General features: G+C 41.6%; 1 protein-coding gene and 1 long non-coding RNA gene across 2 annotated transcripts; both read left to right on the forward strand.

The window, feature by feature from the left end:
• Positions 1 to 1,612: 1,612 nt before the first annotated feature.
• LOC146436923 (uncharacterized) lies at positions 1,613 to 19,386 on the forward strand. Its single transcript, XR_014852932.1, has 6 exons — positions 1,613 to 1,780; positions 2,715 to 2,841; positions 12,460 to 12,559; positions 14,326 to 14,468; positions 15,458 to 15,534; positions 18,592 to 19,386. It is a non-coding gene; the product is annotated as an uncharacterized LOC146436923 (long non-coding RNA).
• A 2,224-nt stretch (positions 19,387 to 21,610) lies between these two features.
• On the forward strand, positions 21,611 to 23,951 carry SMIM38 (small integral membrane protein 38). The gene has a single exon (XM_085063320.1). It carries the CDS (start codon positions 22,446 to 22,448, stop codon positions 22,575 to 22,577), a length of 132 nt encoding a protein of 43 aa, XP_084919446.1. The 5' UTR covers positions 21,611 to 22,445; the 3' UTR covers positions 22,578 to 23,951.
• Positions 23,952 to 24,409: the final 458 nt, after the last annotated feature.

Here is a 24,409-nt window from a genome sequence, read left to right on the forward strand (position 1 = left end):
GAAGGGCTTAGGAAAAAAGTGAGAGATGAAAGACTAGACTTCTTTTTTTTATTCTGTAGGTTGGAGATGGGTTTGGAGTAGCCTGGCTAAATAAACAAAAAAAACCCCAACCAAGTTGATTATTGCTAATAATGCTACCTCTAATGTTTCATTGTAATCTTATTTTAAGGAAATGTTTGAGCATTAAGCATTTTTCCCGCAGCAATGAAACAATGTACCTTTCCCTGCCAAAGATCACATTCACATATATTCTCCTCATTCCTGTAGCTGGAAGCTGAAGCTTGGAATTTTTCCAGCAACCTGGCTGCCAATTTGCCATCACTGATCATTATCAGGAGCCTTTTGGCTGAGGTGTCTCAGGTATAGCAAAGCATGTTCTTGCTAAGTGTGATAGATTTGTCACCTGTTTTGGGTCTCAAGGTCCTGCTTGAGCAGGTTTTTGGAAGGGGGAAGAAAGAAAAGCCTATTAGCAGCTCTTACTTCAGTTGCAAAAAAATCAGATTTTTGTCAGGTGAAGGTACCTCACAGTATTTACTACCTGAGGTGTTACCAGTAAGTAACACTGCAAGAACTCACCATGTCATGATAATACACAAAATGCTGTAAATACTTTGCACGCTGATTTTTTTCTAAACTCAAAATTTCATCCCAAGATTTAATTTTTTTTTTTCTGTGACAACTAAGCACTTAGTCTCAGCATCATGCTTTGCATCAGTGCCTTCTTTTAGCAGTGTAGCTATTAAGGTGAGATATAAAAACAGAAGGAATTTTAAAAATTCAGGTGATCTTAGTACTTTGTGATCCATCTAGTGATGCTTGTTGCACTTTGGGTTTTTCAATTCTGTGTTATTAGCATTAGATATGCCATATGAGAATTTGTGTAAAGATTATTTTTATTGAAAGTAAAGTAGAAATTAGAAATTTTTCTGTTTCTCTAAGGTTTTATAACAGCTTGGTTGTTCAAAGTCTAAATTCAGAGACAGATTTGACTTGTACTTTAAAGACATAATAGCCTCAGAACACCACTAACAAGTGCTGGAGAACTTGTCAATGCTCAAACAAGTTTGAAGTTATTTGAATTATTTACCAGACTTGGCCTTTATACTGATGGAGTTTGGGTTAGAATGTATATCCTAGATGGCTGACCAGTCAATACTGGGTGCCCAACAGCTTATTGTTTGTAGTTGTCCATACTTCTTTAACATTTTCATAATCTATTAATCATTTATTAACCCTTTATAAACCATTTATAAATGTACCCTGAATAAAAAAAGTGTGACCATTCGGGTTTTTTTTCTCAAGTTTAATATTAAAGGCGAGTCCAAGGTCAAGATGGGCACAGGGAGGCTTTGGGGAGCTGGTGTAGTTTATATTTTGGCCAGTCAGCTGAGGAACCACGTGGAACTAAAATTAGTAAAGTGTGGGCAGTGAAGAAAGTTCACACGGTGTAATATGCTGTGGGCAGTATTAACGTTGATTTACCCAATCTGTTAATGGCAGGGTCTGTCTAGACCTTTGAAACATTCCTCAGCTCCTTATTTAATGTAGGAGGAATCATTTCTGAAATTAGCATATAAATTGTCCAGAGTCAGCAGCCCTTTAAAGCAGTGTTCTGCTGCTGTGTCATGGCACAGTTTAACTGTTCTAAAAAAAATAAATTTCCCAGTCAGGCACGTTCTCATGGAGAAGCTCTTGACTTTATGTTGCATGCTGAAAAAGTGCATAAACCTGAGAAAAGTCATTAAGAGTAAAATGGGGAAATGGTCAGGATTTGATTTGGGTAAGTTCTATTTATTCAGTCACATTAACAAGGGGAAGTGTGCTATGATAAGAAAACACCTGACAAGGTGTATCCATGTAGGTTTACATGTATGGAGTTGAAACTGGAGGCTTTTCTGACTTTTACATCACTTTTTTTTCGTTTCCTGGGTCTTCCACATGACTTGTATGGAAGCCATGCAGTAGGGAGCACTCATTCCAGGGCTCACTCTGACTGGCACCCGTGTGAGAACAAGCCAGCTCCTGGTGCCTGGCACTGGGATGCTGCCAAAACGAGGTGCAAGGAACCTGAGGGAGGCAAATCCTCCCCCCTGGCAGTTGTTCCTTTGTTGCATCTTCCAAAATCCTGCACTTACTCCTTTCCACTTGAGTTGCCAAGAGCAACATGCAGTGATGTCTTCTAGGTTATCATTTGCAAGGGGAGATAACAAAACGTGCAGTCAGCTTGGGAAATCCTGCAGGAATTGGGAACTTGCTTTTTAGGAAGAGTAGATGTGTAGCCAGAGATGAAAATTAAATGACAATATGGTGTGGAAGGTTTGCTTGGCGTGAATCTGAGATGACCACACTGAGCAGTGAAGCCAATAAAATCTCTGTACTAGGAAATCATGTGTTCTGAACGTGCCATGCACTTTACAGAAGAACTATTCCAGGAATGTTGCTTGAGAGTTTTATGTTTATTTGGTGCTTATTTTTCATCTCCCTTGCTCCAAAAGCCAGGTGCTTTAATCACAATGAAATCCATTGCCCAGGTCATGGAGAAAAAGAAATGGAAAATAATGCAATTACAGCAAGTCCTAAAAAGGACCTAAAATAACATTTTTATGTGCAACTGAATAATAATTTTAAGTTGGGGTATTTTCTTACCTCCCCAGGGTTAAATGGTGAATATCTTACTGAAAATGCCTTATTAAAAAAGCTTTCTTCTATTCCAGAAAGGTTTGGCTTGTGGCCAGGAAAGCCTCCAAGATGCTGGATCTGAAATTTGTCATGGTCCCAGTGTCCATCCTATATGTCACCCTAGTGTTCTGAAGAAAACACGTATTTTAGAGGAGGGAGGAGGTAAGTTTTTTCCTGATTGAGTAGCGAAGAACTGTTCAAGGAGGAAAAACAAACCATCAAAACAACTTAAAAACAATCAAAACTATTAAAAAAATTAAAAAAAACCCCAAACCTAAAGCTCATGTGGCTAAACACAGGAGTACTGATAGCAGCATATTCCGTGCAGCCATCAGAACTGCTAGAACTCAAGGCTTGCATGTATTTCACAGGCTTCAGGGTGCCTGACCCCAAGATAGCTGTGCTCAGAGGTGTCAGAATGTGCCAGAAGAACCACTGCAGGCTGCTGGGTGGAGTGCTTTGGGGCAGGCAGAGATTTGGGGAGATGCTGAGACATCTCAGTGCAATTCTCTGCCATAGCTCCCCCAGGAGTTGCCTCTGCCAGGTTTGGGGTGGTGGTTGTGCTTTTCAGGAGTACCTCTGAGGGATCAGACTTGGGATTATTTCAGTAAATTTGTGTCCAGGTCAGCTCCAGTCTTGTAACACAAAATGTTGTGTTTGTGGGACACAGGGTTGCATTCTTACAGTCTGCATTTTTTGGAATGGTCCCCAGTGGAAAAAGGGCTTTTGAATTTTCTTATCTGTGCTCCTCTGATATATTGTAGCTTGTGGTAAAAGATGTATGCTTGTTTTTATGTTTTCCTTTAAAAATATTTCTGCTTCAGTGGCACTTTAAGTGTTTGAAGGATTTCCCCCTCCCTTATTACTCAATTTAATTGGAATTATGGTGCCTATCAAAAAGTATTACTGCAAGGTGACCTGGAAATAATAATTTCCTTTCATCTCTACCAAACATTTGTAGATCATTAAAACGTCACAAATAAAAAAAGTCTTATTCACAAAGAAATGGTTTTATGTGAGCACAGTAAAATACGAGATTTCATTATATACAAAAAGGCTACGTTTTGTATTCCTGGTTCACAGAGGAAACCTCCACCACATGTGGAATGCATGGCAGGATGTAGGACCCTCTAAGGGCTGTGTAGAGATATGTGGAGGGGAAGAGGAAGGGGGAGAGAGGGGAAAGTTAAAAAAAAAAAAAGGCACAGTGGTTGTGAGGAAACGACCCTTTTGGGTAACAAATGGAGCATGTGCTGTGGGTCTCTGGGAGGATTTGTGCAGGGATCTCACCCTGCATGTGCACACATTCCTGGGAATCAGACAGGTGTTAAAGTGAAATGGTGCCCAGAGGACGCTGCACCCTCCCGTGCTATCAGCAGCCTGAGCACATGACGGATCCGAAGGCAGCCAAGCACAACTGCTGAGGGCTTTGCCAAGGGCTTGGGATGCCAAATGCTGAGAGAGAGTATCCTTGCCAGCTTGGCACCTTTAGGCCATGTGGCTGCTGCTGGCATGGAGTTGTCATTGTAATGTGCTGGGAAGAATGGAACCAGAAACTGTCTTAATAGTTCCGTGTGAATGAAGCGCTCTTCGCTGTTGTGAATATAAAATATTAATTACCTTACAAATGTGTTTGAGAGGCTTTGCATGGCTTTGGCACCTGTCCAGACTGGCAGTGGGGAAATCAGATGATTGCCTCCTGGCAGCCAAATTTATTTATCCCCCTGGCCCTCCCCAGCATCGCACTGGAAATAAGAGGGGAGCTATTTGGAAACAATTGACATCTGGGGGAAGATGTTCATTGGCTCCTGGGATTTGGATCAGTCCCTGAGCTGGTGCCTTAGGAGTGGATTTAACCAATGCTGTAATCTGCTGGCACCTGTTGCAGTTTTTGGCAGTGGCACAGGACTGCTTTGATTGCACTGGGACTGGAGTAGCGAACATATGTCTAATGCCCATCCCAGAAAGAATGACTTAGTGCCCTTAATGCCTTCCTATTGTTTTCTTTTCCACTTTCTCTTCTCTTATTTATCAAGCTGATGTTAGTAGTTACCATCACATGCAGGCAAAGCCCCACAGCATCTTCAAACAAATCAAGGATAAAGCAAGAGGGAAACAGGAACTGGGAGAGTTCTGTCTTATCAGAATCCATCTACTTTTTGCATTTGATTTTCAGTTGTTTGTCTTGAATCTTTAAGAAGTGGGGTAAATGAAGGACTCCAGGAAAAATGATAGCTATGCCAGTGTCTGAGATGCAATCAGAAGAAGAGTATTTGATTTTCTAAACATGTTAATTGAAGTAACCAAGTACATGTCTTCAGGAGGGGAATTCAGAGGACCCATTAAAGGAAGTCTCTGCCTCCATGTCTCTGTCCTGACTGTCCATCTGTAAATGGCTGCCATCCAGCAAAGCTCTTAAGTGCATGCTTAGCTCTAGCACAGCTTGGCTGTAGCAGTGTTGCTAACTTTGGCAGGTTTGGGGCATTCACATGCCTGGTGAGAGGCACATGCTCGTGTGCCCTTCTGGATAACTGATCCTTCCTTGTGCCCTACAGAAGTGTGGATCCAGTGCCCTACTCCTGCAGAAGGTATTGGGATGGCAGTAGGGTTGTGCTTCATCTGCAGCTCTGGGGTTTTTGTCCTTCTCTTGGACATCACTGAAAGGCAGAGGTACAAACCGCTGGAAAATGGTGTGAAGCCTTTTGTGCACAATGTGTGTAAGTTCGCCTTGCCTGGTGCCTGGGCTGAACTTAGTGGTGGTTGTTTAAACTGACTCCAAGAAACCCAGGTAAAGCTGTGGCAAAGGCTGAGAGCACAGAGGAAAAACATCACACTCAGCTATCAAACAACTAAAATCCATGCTGCTGCAGCACAGTGGTAGGTGATTGTATAGAGGGATATCTCAAGGGGTGTTAAGCATGTGTTAAAATTACCATTGTGTTGGGTACCTTGTGAAAAGTCAGTCTTGAGAGCTGGGGTGACTGACTAGGTTTGAAGAAAAAGTCCTTGTATACTTCTGGTAGTTCTTGGTATTACAAAATGGCTTGTTTATCTAGGAAGTCAACAGAAGGCCTTGGGCTTCTTATCTACCCTCAGATTTCAAGAGATGAACACTGGTGAAGGGTTCTTAATTATAAATGCAGGTAATTTAATTAAATATAATCTAACAGCTCAGATCTCATTAAGTACCTCTGTCAGCATACATCATTTAGGGGAAAGAATATAAAGGGAAAGGAAAAATTCCAGCAGTAACAAACAACTGTACCCATAAAGTCCAACTCCTACAGTAAAGTCCAAGCAAGCAAACTTGGTGAAATATTCTTGTGTGTGCAGTTCAGAGTCCACTCAGATATTTTCCAGACTACCATGTGCATCAGAAATTTGCTGGACAAATAACTCTGATTCTCTCCAGTAGCTTCTTGGTATGCCTGAGGTGGAATTCCAAAAGTGGAATAGCTGGCAAGTTGTGTTTAGTTTTTACCTTCACCAAAGCCTGTTTGAATTACAGGGATCATAGTGCATCTCTGGTTGTTGGAACCTGCACTCATTTATTTTAAGAAAGTTAATTTCTTGGGGATCATAAAAAAGCCAGATGGGGAGAAGCTATCCCGCTGTGGGAAAGTTCTTATCTGCTTCATTGGAATAATTGAAAATGGTTTTTTAAATAGTCTAAAGAAGTTCACTTATGGCTAAGACCCAAATTCTTTGGGGGGAAAAAAAAGCAAGTGTGAGAAATACTTTAAAATGTCTTTGTCCAGCTTTTTGCCCCTGGAGGAGGAAGTGAGGTATTTAGAAAGCAGCACATGTGACAGATGCTGCTCAAGATGCTCAGCACATTACTTAAAGATGCTCTGTGACCATCGTGTTGCGAGCAATAAAAGAATTGTGACTGGGATGGGAGAGGAACAGTCCACATTTACTGTAACCACATCTGTAGCCTTGCCACTCTCACATGATGGCCAACAAATTCCTGCCAGTTCCTGGAGTATTCCTCAACATATCTGGGCAGTGCAAAGCAGCACTGGACTGGGGAGCCCTCTGGTTCCCTCCAAGTGATCTGGCATGTGTGTAGCACTTTACCACACAGGGACAGCAGCCTCAGTGCCAGAAACAGTAAAGCTCTGTTACTGCCATCCCCAGTTAATTAGCTCGGGTGTCACAGCGAGCAAGCACAGCTATATTGCTCCTGGTTCTGCAGCAAAGTTAATTGAGGCTGGCTTGGGGATCTTTGCCCCAATGTGCGGTGCAGACATACCCAGGAATGCACTCCCATTGTTGACTGAATACTGTATTTTCACATAAATGTGGCAGGAATATAATTGCAGGGTGGAAAGAGAAGGCCAATATACATTCACTTCACTTTAGAAACTAAATTAAACCTTTGACTTAACTCACTTCTATACCAGCTCCCTGCAGGCATTTCTACAGGCTTCATTAGAGCCAACCTAGAGGCCATGGAAAAGGTCTTACAAAAGACTAGCCAGGAAGCCAGTCACAGCCCCAGATCCTGCTGCTACAGAGCACAATCTGCCTCTTGGCACCTCGGGCTTGCAGCTGCCAGCCACTCTCCTTATGTGGTCACTGCTCTTGGCTCGGAGGCTGCGGCAGATAGACGAGGAGGGCTGAGGGGGAACACATTCATCACTGCCAGCAGCGAGTGCAGGCAGTGCCAAGTCACTATGTAACCAGGCACATGTGCCAATTTGCTCAGTAATTGGATTGCTATTTGAAAAATTGAAGCGGTGTCTAGAAAATTCTAACCTCTGCGTTTACGAAGTTCGCAGCTGAGGGGCTGAACGAGAGGAGGGGAGGGGATGGAGCAGAGGTGTTTAAGGAGAGGTGTTTAAGTAGGATGTAATTGGATTGCTTTCCAAAGGGTTAGAGCAGCCTCAGAAGCAGCCTCTCTGCAGCAGAGAGACAAAGAGCAAGGAACAGTGCTGTGGAAAGCTGTGACATTAGGGACAAGCCGTAACCCATTGCTGACTATGGAAAATCAGTGAGGACTTGTCAGCTGAAAGTGATTTGTATAAGGAAAACATCATTGGAAGGCAAGGCTTGATATACTTCTCTAACTAATTTTTTCCTGAAAAAGGAAAAAGTTCTTAATGGGCACTATTTTATATTTTCAGGGTTTTCTCAGAGCCTGTGAATTGTTGCTTCTGTCTACTGTATGCATTGCTCTCAAATACATTTAGTGAACAGTGTGCTAATATTAATCATAAATAATATTGAATTATCCAGCTACAGAGAGAATTTGTGGTTCAGAAATATACTTCTGCCACAAATTATTTCTGCTCCCATTGAGTAAAATTCAGACTTTGACTCCAGCAGAAGCACAATTACATACAAAAATATAGTTACACAAGTATTCCTTCAGGCATTTCATTATTCTTTGTTGTTGAGCTCACTGGCCACCCTTATTCAGCTGAAAACTTCAAGCATATGGGGGTGATGGATTATAAATTGTTCCTAAGATAATATTTGTAGTTTAAAGTATAGTCCGGTTGCTAGTAGATGTATAAAAGTGGTGCCTGTGTTCTTCATCACTGTTAAGTGGAAACTCAAGCTGGAAGCTCTGCATTTAAAATAATAAAAAGTAAAAATCTATGGACTCATACTGAGGAAGAGCTATTTGGAACCTCTGTGAAATGTCTGATTATTTCTCATGCACTCAGACCTGGTAGAATGAGGTTAACACATGTCAAAGGAAAGGCTCAGGAAATTTTGAGTTGCATTTCTGCCCCTAGATGGAGTATTCTGCACACTGGGTTGGTTTTTTTATATATATTTTGGGAGAATGGAGCTGTGTTAGTAGCCTTGAAATGCCTCTTGTTCTGAATTCCCTTTACAGTGTATCAAGTGCTGCCCGTTGGGACTGAGCTAACTGGGTCCCAGAGACCATTTAGAAGAGAAAAATCAAAATAAGGTTTGTTTGTATAATTGATTGGACACTATAAAGGCCACTGCACTTTCTTAGTGTCTCCTGTTAGTCGGTGATAGATATGTGTGTTAAAATGCAAGAAGCCTATGCTTTACAAAGTGCCACTAATTACTATGAAACATCTGATATTTGCAGCTTGCAGTGCTGGATGTTTCTGTGATTTTTCGTGGCATTCCCTTCTATGAGTATGCAGTGAATGCCATGGTAACCTTAACTGCTTGTAAAACATTTTAATAGTGACCACTGCAATATAGTGGTTGTGTGCAAACAGCATGCACCACTGCTTCGGAGGTGTTTGGAACGCTTCGTTTTTGTCACAATCGGAGTAAAAATGTTGCCAGGCTTCAAGAGCTGAGTCCTAAATTTGCCAGACAGGGAGCTCAAAGTAAGGTCTCCTGTTCTCCAGCTCCTGTCTTTGATCCTCTCTGGAGTTTCATTGATACATTCCTGCCCAGCACTCACACGCTTAGTGAACCATGGCTCCAGAAAGCTTGGAGCTGCTTGGGAAAAGCACTTGGCTGCAGACGCTGGATTTGAAGGGGGTGGGTGTCAGATTAGGAGCCAGCTTTTGAAAAACCTCCCTTGTTTTGTGTGTGTGAATGAGAATTCAGCTGCAGGCTCTTAGCTCAGGTATGTTCTCATGTGGGCTTCTGGTTTAGCCCACTCTTAACAGGAGGGACCAGCTGTAAAATTTGTCCCTGGACGGGGAGCTGAATTCCTGCAGAATCCAGGCTTTTCATTTGGACCTTTTTAGATATGATGTAAATGCCAGCAGCTTCCTAACAACTGTTCTTGAAGCTCAGAGCAGAATTCAGAGCAGACCCTTGTGGGTTAGGGAATCGCACAAGATATCCCTCCTCAGAAGAGAAAGAAAAAGCCCAACAAAACCTAAGCCATCTGACTGGAGTCCTGAGAAATGCTTTCCAGCTTTCAAAGAAAGAAAGGGTCTTAATTCAGATTTGCCGGAATCGTCTAATTAGTCCCTTTAATGCCGTGCACCTTACAGTCTGTGCCACCGGATTCGTCCTATAAACGAGACGATGGGCTAATTCATCTTGGCAGCAGTAAACAGACCTTGTGATTGTCCTCCTTACAAACACCGGCCTGATTTTAGGAAAATGCTTTGCCCAAGCCTGTGTCCCTGCTCCCCCCCACTTTTTCTGAATGCTGCCTGTGCTTCTTGCCCTCCTCGTTGCCCACCGCCCCAGCCCGGCCCGTCTCGCACACAGTGACATACCTCACACATTTGCCACTGCTAACAACAACCTGTCAACTCTTTCTTTGCACCGTGCTAGGTGCCTTTTGTTTCTGCAGCCCAGCAAGCCTTGCAGCTGTTGTCCGAGGCCTGCTCCGACAGCCTGTGATCAGTCAGCTGCAAAATCCTCCCTGAACAACTTGGTATTCACAGCTCTAATCGGGCCAGTGGACTGTTTCCTCCTCTCTCGCAGTAAATCTTTATCACTTGCGCTCTGCTCGTCAGTTCGTGGCGCCAGCTCTTTGGGCTGCTCGATCCCTTTCCCATACTCTGCGGGGCTGTGTGCTCTGAATGCTAACTCCAGCCTTGTTTAGGCTCAGTGCTGCCTCGCTGCTGCAATCCACATGTTGGTGAGGTCCAAATTCCAGCTCCCCCTCCCCTCCACCTCCCAGCTTTTTAGCTGGACGTGCGTTAAATTCGTGTCTTTCCAAAGGTGAAGATATCAAAGGCTGCCTCCCTCCTTCCCCTCCCTCAGTGTGTTTCATACTTTGTCCATATAAGTTAGTTGTGTGATTATCTTTCTGTTTCCTCCCAGCAAACTGTTGTGCTTCTGTTTAAGAGCTGAGGAGATGAGAGTGAGCCTTTCCTTGGTGGTGGCGAGGGAAAGCCTGGGGGAACTGGCACAAACCTTAATTTGATTGCTTGCCCAGGGCTATTAACCCTCCTCCTAATGGTTCCCCCACGGAGGAGTTGGAAACACATTTCCTTCCATCCTGTCCCTGACTTGATGCCATCACAGTCTTTAAAAAGATTTACGTCAAAGATGTTGAATTGGGAGGCTGATTTTTAGAAAAAAAAAAGAGGATCAGAGTTTGCTTCCTTAGTATCCCAGCTGAGCTGAGGAGAGTCCTTGGAGGGTTTAGGGTGAGGTTTCAGTCAGTGTGGAGTTCCTGAGGATTTATACTGCTGGAGCTGAAAGCACAACTTTATCTGTGACTATTGCCTCTTAGCATACAGTCTGAAAACTCTTTCTGCCTCCTTTGGGAAAACCTTGTGGGTTTTATTTCCCTGAGTTTGGGCCTGGGATCATAGATGACAGTCTAATTAAACCTCAGTTAAACAGCACATTTTGCAAGCAGGCTCAACCAGCTCTTAAGTAAAGCTTGCTGGAGATCACTTTTAAAAAATATAAATTATTCAGGAGGGTTATTTCAGTTTATAAGGAACCTGGGAAACTTTTGTCTGAGCATTGGCATGAGGACCAAAAAGTGATGAGTTTTAATCTTCTCTCTGAAACAGAGTCCATCTCTGGCACTGGAAAACCCATTTTTTCTTTCTTCATTAGCTTTCCCCACCTTTAAGTTTTTGTTTTGACCATTCCAGGTGTGTGTGTGAGCAGGGGTGAAGATTAACCACATACAGAAATTCCTTCAGGAGTACAACATAAACTGGCTTCAAAAATATGTTGTTTCTCCTAGTTTTATGAGACAGCTGTAAAATAGATGCCCCTTGGAAAACCTGCATTCATCTCTCTCCAGACTTTCTATGCCTCAGTTTCTCATCACTATAGTATTTGGTGAAGGATAAGCATGAGGAAATGGGATTCTCACAATTTTGGCATTGGTATCAGTTTGAGTCTGGAGAGAGATGCCATCCTGGTATTGCTCTGTTGGCTCCCACTCACGCTTCCACTGGGGATGTGTTTAGTCTCTGTGTAAGCAGACAGACCTGCAAACACACTTTAGGCTTCATCTGGGAAAATGGCTTGGATTTGCCACCACAGTGCCCTTCTCAGGGTGTTCTCTGGTGAAACTGAATGTGTGTGAACAGGATCTGAATATTGGCTCTTTTTCTGTAGGCTTTCCACAAGGGCAGCAGTAGAAATACCATCTTCAGTAGTATCAGAGTGTCCCTTAAATGAGCTGATTGTACCAGCTCATAGACTGGAATCATAAAGTAGGTTGGAAGAGACCTATAAAGGCCACTTTTTTTTTTTTTTTAAATAGGAAGCTACTGGGCATAGTTATTTTGTGATATTGATTGACTTCTATTTTATGAAATACTGGTGCTTCACCATGCTTGGGGCGAGTGGGATGGGCAATCCACCTGCTGTCCACTGCACAAAAAGCAGTTGATTTTGAAGTGTTTCTGAAAAACTTGATCTCCTTTAAACATCCTTGTATATCCTATTTTTTAAAATTTATTTGTTTACTTTTCAGAAAACTCATGGTTGCTAGAATTTGCACGTAACCTGATAAGGGGGAAGGAAATATTTTGGCTTTAAGTTACAAAGGAAGATTCTAGGAGTCTGAATTGAAAGTGAGTGGGACAAGGAGAGAAGACTTTCTCACAGCTGTTATTATTGTTTTAAAAATGATTTTGAGTCTCTTCCCACAGAAGTAAGCAAGGCTGTGCACAGCTCATCCCCACTTTCCATGGCAGGTTGCCTCTCTCCACATGTCATGGTTCTCCTCATCCACTGCTGTTTGTGCTCTCAAGTGAGGAGTTTCTTTGAAGGATGCAACTGGTGCTCATTTTGGTGTGGCTGTCATTCTGTGGTGGTTGGTGATGTGGGCTTAGGGGGATTAATGGGGAAAATATCTGCAAGTTGTGATGTGAAGTTTTTATCTGTTCTTTTCCTCAGAGCTTCATACCATAGGGGAAAACTCACAGGAGGCAAATATTCCTAATGGGAATGTGTGGCTGTTTTGAGAACCCTGTCTGAACTCTTTTGCCTTAGAGAGGTAAATTCAATCCTCATTTTCACCCAGACCACAATGAAGACTCTGTACCTTTTTCTCTTGAGTGACTGCTAGAGGAGGACTTGTTCACAGCTTTGGGATGAACAGGAGGAGCAGAATTTGAGAACAGCTTGTCTGTTCCCTGCTCCAAATTGAAACTGGACTTGACTGACTTTTCCTAATGCATCTGGATGCATATATTGGAGCAGGATATTTTATTGCTCTGCTTTCTTATTTTTAAGGAGCAATGTCAATTTTTTTCCCCTAGCTTCTCCAATATCTAAGATAATCCCAGACCCCAACATCTTTCTATTTGATTTTTTTACAGAGTTGTTGATAGTATGCTTGCACAGTAATTACATTTGAAAATAGTCTTTTAGACTAGGAATTTTCTTGTCTGATTTGCCTCAAAAAAAATTCTGATTTCCAGAAAAAAAGTCTACCTTGACATAAAGTTTACACCTGTGAAAGTACAAGAAAATCTGTTTAGTTTTTGCTATATGAGGGAGGGATTCTGCCAAAATTGAGTTTCTGATGAAAGGCTGCTGTAAGCATGGATAGACTGCTTCCTTCACTACTGGGTAATATTAGTGTATAATCAATCTCATTAAGAAAAAAATATGAGTAAATGAATTTTTGTATTCCTTATAAAAATGACTTGTTTTGTTTCTTCTTTGGCTACTCAGGGTAAAATGTTTGCTACTAACCCATCATGTTTAATTTTGTGAGTCACTTTTAGTGTGCAGATTTCCTGTACATCTTGAACAAAACCATGCCATAGATGAGCAGAGAATAAGGGGAAAAATTATAAATGGATCCATGTGACTGCCTCTTCTACAGACATTTTTTTCTTCCCCTTACTTGAGAAGTTAAGAGGGAATGCAGGGCCATGCAGTGTTTGTTAAAGCTGATGGAATATCTTTCTCCCTCTGGGTATTTCTTTAATCAGTGTTTCTTTATACCATTAGGTCATCTCCTCTTTTTTCATGGCTTTTTTTTTTTTTTTTTTATTCTGAAGAAGCCTTGTTTTGTACATTTCCGTACATCTTGACGTTTATTCTCAGAATTATGGCCTGATCACTTCCTCTCTTTTCCTCAAAATTTCTATCGTTTTATCTATTTTGAGAGCCAGAGCACAAAGATAACCCCATCATAGTTCTCTCATTTTCCCCAGTGGTTCCCCCCCTTCCTTTCCCTCCCTGCAATGAAAAAAATGAAAGGTCTCATGGTCTTACAGATTTTCTTTATGCTGCTTTTGGCCTACTTGCAACCCAAATACATCATCACGCTATAAGACGTCTCTCTAAGGCTCTTGGATCAATTAAAGGTAGCCCTATTCATTGCCAGTACAAACCTTTGCCTATTAACTCCTTCAAAGGGCATTTGTCATCACAAAAAGCTGTGAATGCCGTCTGGGTACATTGATTAAAAAAAGGTATTGTTTTAAGGCTGCTGAATATCTTAATTAGTTGTAATCAGAGGGCAGCTTGTGTCTGTAAAGCGATACAGTTACCTTTCACCTACTTGCTTTATTTTCTGTGTTTTCAAAAGGAAAAAAAATCACAGATGTACCTCAAGCAATACCTTGTTTTCAGGGTACAAGAGAAGTGCACTTGCTGATCAAACTGTGACTTAGGGCATTATTTTGTAAAGCCAAATCCTTAATGTGGCAACGCAGAGTGCATCTCCTTGGCCTGCGATCAGCCCGGAGTGAGTCAGTGGAGCAGCACTGCTCGCTGCCAGCAGCCATCCTCCTTTTCTTCCCTCAGCAACCCAGGGTCTGTTCATGCTGGAAATGCAGAAATCCACCCCAGTTCTTCAAGCACTTGCACGTGTGCTCAGCTCCAGCCCATGAATCGTCCATTAATGCCGAGTATACACAGCCCTGTTTGGCACATCAAGGTAGAACAAGGTAACGTTTTTTTAGATCACTGGTTCATTTGCCACGATAGTTGTCTCAAATGGCTTGGAACTGTTCATCAGTGATGTCTTGTTCTGCTGTTCCCTGAATGAAAACATTTCTTTCGTAGTTAATAATGAGAGTTTGTTTTCTGTTTAAGGAGACCCTTTTGGAAATGAAAATCAACACTTTTCCTTGGTCTTCATGCAAAGTTTTGTTTGTGCTTGTTGCTTTCTTGGTTAATTTTTCTGAGCAAACAGCATAGTTTGTGTTTATTTTAAAATATTTTGTTAAAATAAATTTTTTTTTAATGTGCATTTAACGGAGGCATTGAGACATAGACAGAACCCTTTCAGTCACATGTCTTGATGGTACAGCAATGGCTTTCATCATCTGACCCTCACTTTCTGGAGGTGCAACTTCAGAGAAGGTGATTTGGGAATGCATGCTTTTCTTTTCATATTTGTTCAAATATCTTCTTCCAGGGAGGAGATAACACTTGACCAAAAAAAAAAAAAAAAAAGTAAGCCACATTTGATAAAACATGTGCTTTTGTGCTTGAATAAGATACTGGAGACCGTGGTAATAGTAAATAGCATTTAATTTGTTTCATTATGGGAAGGGGAGAGGACACAAATGGTGTCTGACAGGGAGTGCCCCTTACCTGGGACAAAAATTCTGTAGAAAACACCTAACACACCAACCATGTGTATGAAATGGATGAAATGGCTCGTGCAGTTTGGTCATCTGGAAAGCAGGGCAGTGCCTTGGCTGGGAACCACCAGGCAGGTGAATCCCCAGCACTCACACTCCACTGGTGGTTTGCTCAATGAATTTTATTATAGGAAGTCCCTACATGCACAGTTTCTCAGGGAAATATGAGAGAGTCATGTAAATGCAAGTGGTGCTGTCCTCAGTTTCTTATTTCCCAGTGAATAAGTGTACTGGACAATGTATGGCTTGAAGTGAGAATATGTTTATGGTTTGCCTGTTTTTTTCAGAAGCCAAGATGATACATGCACTTCTATGACAGGAAGATTTCTCTCTGTGTGTCCAGATTCTGCATGAAGTACTTCTTGTGAGTATTTTATCTCCTTTTGTTAATTTTATTGATACAAAAATACTTCAAAAATTTAGTTCTGTCTTCAATTACCGTACAGTAAGAACCTATTACAATCTCCTTTTCACAGATGAGGAAAACCAGTCTGATGATGATTAAAGTTCCAATTCAAGGAAAGGCAGAAGCTTCAGCACATCTTTTAATATCCCTGTGATTTTGGCATAAACTGCTATGAAGAGTTTCTCTGGGGTGCTGTCAGAGGTGAAAACAGAATAGGCTCGGAGTTGCAGACAGTACCTCAGCCACAGTACCGCAGTGTGTGGACACAGGAGTTTTTCTAGTTATACTTGATAAAAAACCTCATGCAATGGGATAGTCCTAGAGGAGAGAGATTTATTTTTGTAGTTAGTTATCTAATATATATACAGTATGGTATTGAAACTCATTTTAGTGTGGAGGTCAGTGCATTCCTAACCTTTTCCTCCAGCTTTGTAGATTTTCACAGCAGTGTGTAGCATCTTTTCTCTGGTCAGGTGCCTTGGTAATAAAGTCAGAGAAATAAATCTGCACATTTCCACCGTGGCTGTGATAAGCATATGTATTTATACATAATGGCATTGTGTGTCTTGCTCTATGTAACATTTTTAGGTGTCTATACAAGTCGGAGATTTATGAAGTGTGACTCATTTTTCCTTCTCCACACTGTTCCAGTGGAGGAGCTCAGACTGCGATGAGAAAAAGTAGTACACGTTATTAAGAATTCTGATAAAGTAGGCTGAATAAATTTGTTTTCTTTGTGAGCCTTAATCCTGTGTTGTATTGGCTTCTTGGACATGGCTAATTTATTTGGAATTCCATTCTGTTCCCGACAGCATTCCTGATTAGCAGTTTGATCACCCGGAGCAAAGTTACATACCAGCTTTCAACTCTTGTAATCTAGCAGTGTAATTTTTTCAAATGGACTCTTTTCTTTCCTTCTTTGCCCCAGCTCCCCTTTTTTTTGTGTGCAAAGAGACTTTAAAAGTGAGCAGGATAACCTGTTAGCAGAATGAAAAACTTCTTCGAAACACAATGAAGTTTGCTGAAAGCCCAACTTTCATCTTTAAATAGAAAAAATGAGGTTTGGAGCAGTGTCAGTGCAGCATGTGAAATATTTGCCTTCCATCACTTACAAAGGATAACAGTTCTTTTCAATAACTCTATTTTATGAGTGGTGTGATATAATCTTCAAGTCCTTTCCAAGGTCTGTAGTTTGCCAAAGCACATTTTGCTTACGGCAAGTTTTAGAAAGTTTGACTTTTTATTTAGTTGTTAAGTTTGTCACATGGGGGACCTTGTAGGAAAATGGCAGCTGTGTCATTGTTTGCTTCTATCTGTTATGGCTGATGCTGTCAAAACAAGGGATGACCTGGACACTCAAATTTAATTGTAAACTAGAGGCAGGTTTGGATCTGAACTCTTTTTGGTAGAGCACACGAGGAGCATCATCCAAGTGATCTAATCTGCCAAAGACATGGAGTTACAGACAAGGGGGAAGTGAGTTTTCCATCCTGTGACATTTCTGAAAATCCCAGACTGGTCTGGGCACAGTGAGAAGGAAATGAGGTTTTTAAGCCAAGGGGAATAGCCCAGAGATAGGTGACCACAGCACTCGTCAAAAGGCACACACTGCGGTTTTATGCGTGAGTGCCTCGACTGCATAATGTTTGAAGAGTGTGATCTGTCTGGGTTGTACTGATCTTGAATTTTAGGGGTTTGAAAGGCAGCTCTTGACAAATACTTTGTCAAAACTGGAGCATGTTTTGCCAGTTTTCTGTGTTTGAAATATGGGTGTTTTGTTGGAACACTGTTTTGTCAAAAATAGTACTCATTAAATTTTCTGTTTCATTGATGGGAATTCTGTGAATTCAGTGAGGGGAAAAAAAATCTGCTGATAGAAGGAGAGCACTAGAAAAGGTTGGTTTAGGGCTAGATCATTGTGCCTGATCAAATTTGGCGATAGTTCCTTAATTTCCCCAGCAAAAAACCCTGAGGTTCTTTTTACCCAAAAAATGAGGCACCTAGCTGAGAGTGAAAATGCAGCAAATTTTATGGTCTCTCCTATCACTAAAGAGATAATAATTGCTTGATGACAAGCTATTCTGAAATTTGTAACATCAATCCTAAATATTTATGCCAGGCTTTTTCCTTGAGTCACTAAGTGTTTCCGTATTTTCATGTATGTTCACCATTAGGTGGACATTTTGGACATTGCTAATCTTTTAATTGATTGGTGTGACCAGGTGTCATGACATGTATGTGGTCTATTCTGCTACTGCTGGGTCATGTTCTGAGCACATTCCTAGAAAGAAATTCCTGTAAATGAAAGGGAACCAAAATGTCTCCATCCAGCAGCCCATGGAGGTAATAATGGAATGACAGCAAAGTCTCATCAAGTCCTTTTTGAAATACAGATGTCTTCAGGTAATCACTTTTAAGACTGATTTATAAGGTTTTGTTTCATTTCCTTACAGTCCTTTTCCTTCGCTTTTATTATTGTTGTTTCCTGTGATTTAAATGCTCTTTTGTTGACACTGTTGAGGATGAGCTGGAGTTTTCCAGCTTCTGGTTTCATGGAGGCTGAAGTTAGTCTTAAGGGATGAAATGTGTAATAAATGAAGTATCTTCTTTCTGTCCATGCTTTTCTTGGTCAGGGAAATGGGCATACTGAGCTGACTGTAGTGGGAGGAGTGTGTTTGCTGGGGATTTTCCAGGAGAAAACCAGCGGGGCAGGTGTTTGCTTTGACTCCATGCAACATTGAATGATCTTGATATGTGCACCTTATCACAACTTTTGTGAAGCAAGGATCGACTCTGAATGTCAGATTTTGTCCTCCAAAGCGGCGACTGCTTGATCTGGCTCTTTTAAAGTGGGTGTTTTGTTTTCAGTGTGATGTAGAATGCTTGTTCAGGAGGTTTCACATCTGTAACCTGGAGCAAGGTGCCTTTGGATGCTGATAACTATAGACGACATGTGATTCCGAGAGATAAGTGCTGGTCTTGAATTTTTCCTTTTTTTTTTTTTTTTTTTTTAAGAAAGAGCTGGGAACTTTTTATTAGCTTTGCCAACACCTACAACTCTTTGCTGTTTCCTTTGGTGGATGTCCTGACTTTTAAATGTGTGGCAAATGCAGTAAGTCAAATATTCTATTTTTTAATTCTAACTTGCTTATGTTTTGGGATATATTTCAAACATACCATAACGGTGGGTGTTCTGTGATTATCGTTGTATTGTCTGCTTTATTGCTTGTAACTTTAATTGATATTTTAAAATTTTGGGAATGTAGTGATATTACTTTTTAAGGGAATTGGAAAATGAGATGTGAAATCTGTTGCTTTACATTTTAAAAGTCAACAAAACTGCATAACATGGCCTTTTTTTTTCTGCTAAGCTACCCTTCAATGAGCACTTACCAGGACAATTAATTACGTGATAATTTAAAAGCAAAATATGAAATTTGTCTTGGAAATAGTTTCAAATTAGAGGGTTTTAATAAATATTTATAGCGGAATAGGGTAGTAATGTTGGTTATGTGATGAGAACATATGTTAGTAATTAAATATCACCCGTCAGAAGTACTGTTCTATCATGTCATTGCTCCCTAGAGAGATGACTAGTTGAAAAATGATTTTAACAAAATAAACTCTGAACAGAGAGGATGCTTTTACGGGTGATACAGCATGCATTCTTCAAAAAGGCACATCATTAAAGATGGTGCCAGACATTAGGAACATCTGTTGTGTGAAAAAGTAAAATCGGGAAAATCCAAATAATAATGCTCAATGTATAGGCTTTACATAGTGCTTTTGCTCACTCATTCCCAAAATACTCCAAAAGGAGGGGAAGAACTACTACCCCTGCTAAACTGATAAATTTGCTAAAATCCAGCCTCACCAGTTTTCATCTGGCACTTAGATTGGCCTCGCTCCTGCCGTGCCGTTAATTTTCCGTGGGAGGCAATCGGTCCCGATGAGTGAAACCCAACGGGGAAAGCACTGTCCTCCCACCTCGGGCAGCATTCCTGCGTGTGAATGAGCGAGCAGTGCCAAGCTGACAGCCGTGGTGTGCAGAGCCAGGGAGCTGAGCTGGCTTTGTGTCCCCCTGGCCCCGGGCACATCCAGTGCCAGGCGCCAGGGATGCGCCGCCTCTGCTCCGGCTGGGACACCTCGCAGGGAATGCCGGAGCCACTTGGGAGCCCAGGGAGGAGGCACCTGTTCCCTTGGCACTGGAATGGAGCCCAGCTCACCCCTGGTGTGCCCTGAAATAGCCACGGGGCTCCTCAGTGCTCGCGGATCAGGCTGGAGCTGGTGGCTGAGGCATGGGATGTGCTGGATTTCATCTGACACTGGAATTGGTGGTTTCAGCCATCCTGCTGGAGCACAGACAGTGGCATTGCACCAGGCTGGAGGAACAGGGTTGTCACAAGAGATGGGCTTATTGCATTCTTCTGGATGGGCTGATACAAAGCTACTGCTTCTCTAAAAATGATTCACATATCGTGGCCTCAACCAATAATTAATGCTATGGCTACAAAATGAGCCTGTTGCCCAAGGGAGTACACAGTGTAGAGCCCCTGGCTTGCAGAGGTTGTGTTGTAGCAGAGAGAGCCACTGGACAGTTGGTCAGACTGTTTTTCCTGCTGAAATCTCTTTCAGATGAGATGACAATCTCCTTTCTTCTCATCTGTGTGGGTGAAGGTCTCTTACAAGAGCAGGTTAGAGAAACAGCTGTCAGGAATGACGTGGTTGATCTAGCTTTAGGCCAGGCTGGTAGACCTTTTGGGCTGCTTTCATCCTTTTTCCTATAGCTGTAGGTGATTTAGTCACATGTAGATGTATATTTATCTGTTCTCTCCAGCCTGCTGCATTTTTTCAGCAGAATCTTTGCTAACTGAAAGAAGCAGTCCCTTTAAACTCAGCAGCCTTTGAAATCTGTAGGTATAAAAAGGCATTGTTTGATGCAGCTCCTCAAAGATTCCTTCTTAATCCTGATTGTGTGTACTCATCCCTTGGTTGAGCCTTCCTGTGCAGAGGAATTTGAGTTGATTCCCATCCCTTCATAAACCCACCCAGGGCATTTCATCAGACTTTCTTTCCCTTCAGTCCACCTGATCAGTTCTGACACTTTCCACCTCCGTTAAAAAACCCATGTGGTAGTTGAGAGCAACCCTTAGTGCAAACAAACTCCTGAAACCCCTCAAAGTATTTGCTTTGCTCTGCCATTTAACTGTTTACAAAGCCCAGGACTTTGCTTCTGATAAAAGGGAACAGACCGTTTTATATTTTTTTTTAAATTGCAGTGTAAATGTGTTTCTGTTGGCCTTGTAAAGGCAATGTGTTGACTTTGGTGAGGTTACCTCATTCAAGGACAAATTTGACCAGAAAATAGTACTTTGAGAGGATGCTGACAGTCAGTATTTTGGTATGACTTTTGGTTTAATGCAGAATTTTTGAAAATCAGGGAAGCAGCTCTGATGCTGGGCTATTGCTTGAACCATGTCCAACTCTTGTCACTTACTGCTGATCCTTCCCAGTTTTGCCTTCACAACTCTATTTGTCCAGGCCCAGGCAAGGAATTGCTTAAACATCTATAAAAGTTCCTTGTTTTTCTCTTGAACCAAGTCCTGGATTTTGCAGTAGTTCTAACAAGGACTTGGTATTGACAAGTACCTCTAGGTATTACTGTACCTATTCCCTGAATTTAAGGGAAAAAGAATGTAGAATTCCCAAAGCTTTATGTCTCCAAATCAGGCTTTAATTTCTTGTTAGACGGAAAGTGCAGTTTCTGGGGAAAGGAGCTTGCTAGTTAGTAAGTCTGAAAAGATCTTAGCAGTTCCAGTAATTACTCACTTCATCAATCCATCTATATTTAAAGTGAGCTAAACTGAGTTCTTTCCTATAGTGTCTACTTCAAATAATGCTGCTTTGCATTTGGAGAGCCAAATAAGGAAACAGAGCATAATCTTACAGGAGTTTCATTCCCTTTTAGTTTGTACCGCTCAGACTAGCTGTAACAAGAGCACTTCTTTCTGTGAAACCTTTTAGTTTGTACCGCTCAGACTAGCTGTAACAAGAGCACTTCTTTCTGTGAAACCTTTTTAACATATTCAACCAAACAAACTATCTCCTAAAGAAAGCAGGAGGGGTTTTTTGTGTGTGTGTGTGTGCTTTGCTTTAGCCTTGGCTCTCGAGGACATTTCTACATTTGTCGATGTGCTAAATGAGCGATGCATTTTGGACAGCTTCTGTGTTCGGATTTGTTTTATTGTGCTTTTCTCCCCATTCCCTCCCTCCCTCCCACCCTTCCCCTTTTCATTTGTCTAGGGGGGAAAAAAAAGGCTCCTCCAGTGTTGTTTCCTGCAAAGACCATTCTTAAGAGCTCGTTGGACAGCGCAGGACTCTTGAAGTGATAGCTAATTGGTGAAAGAAAGGCCCTGATTGTCTTGAGGGAGCTGGAAAGTGCTGCGTGTGCTGCTGAAAGGGACTACGGAGAAGGTGCCTGGTTTCGCTGAGCAGCTGCTGCTGGAGATGTTTGGAGATTACATCAGCATTGGAAAAAAGGGGGGGAAAAAAAAAAAAGAAGTCCAACTTCACAGAGACGGAGTTTATGGAGGTTTTTTTCCCCCTTCCAAAGGTCTTCTGACAATACTGTCATTGTCAATATAAGAGTTGTTAATTCTTTATGAATAGCACATGGGGCCTCTTGACTAAATAGTACGTTACATGTCCCAAATCTGTCAGCTGGACTCTTCTCTCACATGCTAGTGAGATCACTTTGATTGGAATGTTAGAGGAATTGCTGGGCTGGCCCTGCAGAACTGAATACTGCATTATATAATTAGATCTCCCAGAGTATTTTTTTCACATTACCTCATTATTCTAGCTTAAATATGGAATCAGTCCTTTTGATGGTTTTGCTGGTTGTAATTATATTCATACGATTCATTTTGTGGTCCTGCCTTAGTGCTTATATAGATTATAAACTGGCCAAAAGGTTTCCTGACACAAGAAAAGAGGACTGAGAGACTTCAAAAGCTTCGTTCAGATTTGAATTGACAATGGGGAGAGCTGGATAAGGTAAATGCAGCTAGAGCAGCTTTTACCTTGGGATCTGATGAGAGAGAAATGACCTGTTCAGACTGCAGCAGAGTGAAGATTCTTCAGAAAGCCTTGTGCTGACAGAGGGGAAGGAATGACAACTGAGTCAAATGACTTCCTGTCCAGCTTGGGCATGAATTTGCTGCTGGGAACAGACTTGTGGACTTCTGCCAGTTAAATGATGTGGATAAGCTGGAAGGAGCCCTCTTGCTCAGCAATCCAAGAGTGCTCAGTGTCCACGTGCCTCACCATGGGCTGGCAGGAGTGGGTTCTTACCTGGATGGCTGATTTGTTACCAAATTCCTCGTGATTCTTCCATGTCAGGCAGGCAGATCTGAAACTGACTGAGTGGTTTTAGCTGACCATAACCTGCCAAATGTTCACATTTCTCAGCGAGCGATGTATCTGAGTGCCAGTACAAGGTGGATACCGCTGGAATAACCCGTTCCATGAAAAGCAGATTTGTGTCTCAGAGATTGTCTGATAGACCCTGGCTGTGCTTCAGCACCAACAAGGGATGGGGTGACAACGTGAGTGAGTTCTGACACCAAAGCCCTGCAAGGAACCTTCGTGTCTAGCCTTAAATAAGCACCCTACTAGGACACTGGGAGGATTTCACTACATGCCCAAGGACAAAGTGACTTGGGATATCTTTGTTAACTTATCTGGAAAAAGGAAATACATTTCTCCAAGTGAACTGTCTGCTTTTAAATAGGTGTTATATTAAGTCAAACATCCTAAATCTTACTGCAGCTCAGTGTAATACTGGCTTTTAAGAACTGAATTTTTCTACAGTAAAGATAGGAAAACTGTATTACCTTGCCTGAGAAATGCACTATCCTTGGCCCAGTCACTCTTTAAAAAAAGAAAAAGTCCTTTCTTTTGTTTGATCATATTCTATCTCATGTAAAAGTGAAGGCTACCACTTCATCTACTTATTTTTATATCTCTTGGTAGCTCACGATGGTATCAGAGTTCAGCTAGATAAAAGCCTACAGTATTCTCATACAGAGTTTCTGGCCCATTCATGATTCACACACTCCTACAGGTTTGTCATTAGCAACTGCTCATCAGCCCTTATCATTTTGTCTTTTAAAGCCTCCTAAAAATCAGACATGAGAGCTGGTATGTGCTTAGGCAGTGGAACTGGGAAAATGTCAGGTCAATTGATTATTTCAGCCTCAGATTTTATTTATGGGGGATGACCAATCTACAAAACAGCCTGCAATGCTTGAAGGTGCATGTCATGGATTTGAAATCCTGCCAGATGACAATAAATTATATGTAGATGTAACTAACCCTTTGTCTGTTTCTGTGATTCTTAATTTTAATGATAATTCTGTCCTTGTTTTGTTTCCCCAACACCAGCAAACAGCAAAGGGAAAGTGAAATGTTACCTACTTGATGTGCAGACGTACCTTTGATGAGGAGAAACTGGAAAAATAGGCACAGTGATGCATTTTTCTTCTCTCAGTCAAACATGGCTGTTCTCAAGTGCTGTGTGCAGAACGAGGTTGCAGAGAAATTGACAGTGCCTTTAGGAAACAAGGATTCTAATACTTTATTTCAATCATATTGAAATTGCATTTGACAGTGTCATATTTGTGTTAATTGTTTAAAATTGTAATGAGAAGCAGTACAGGTGAAGCTGTGGGTTGCTGCCTTTAACATGTGGGGATGTTGGAACTGACACTGGTATGGGATTCCAGCTTTGGTTTGTTTATCCCTCAGAGGAGCATTTGAAGTTTTCCATGTA

This window comes from Lichenostomus cassidix, chromosome 5 (assembly GCF_008360975.1).
Source record: "Lichenostomus cassidix isolate B80296 chromosome 5, HeHo_3.0, whole genome shotgun sequence".
Classification (NCBI taxonomy): Eukaryota; Metazoa; Chordata; class Aves; order Passeriformes; family Meliphagidae; genus Lichenostomus; species Lichenostomus cassidix.

Coding starts and splice junctions, on each gene's coding strand:
- SMIM38 (XM_085063320.1), top strand. CDS start 22,446: ATGGAATCAGTCCTTTTGATGGTTTTGCTGGTTGTAATTATATTCATA.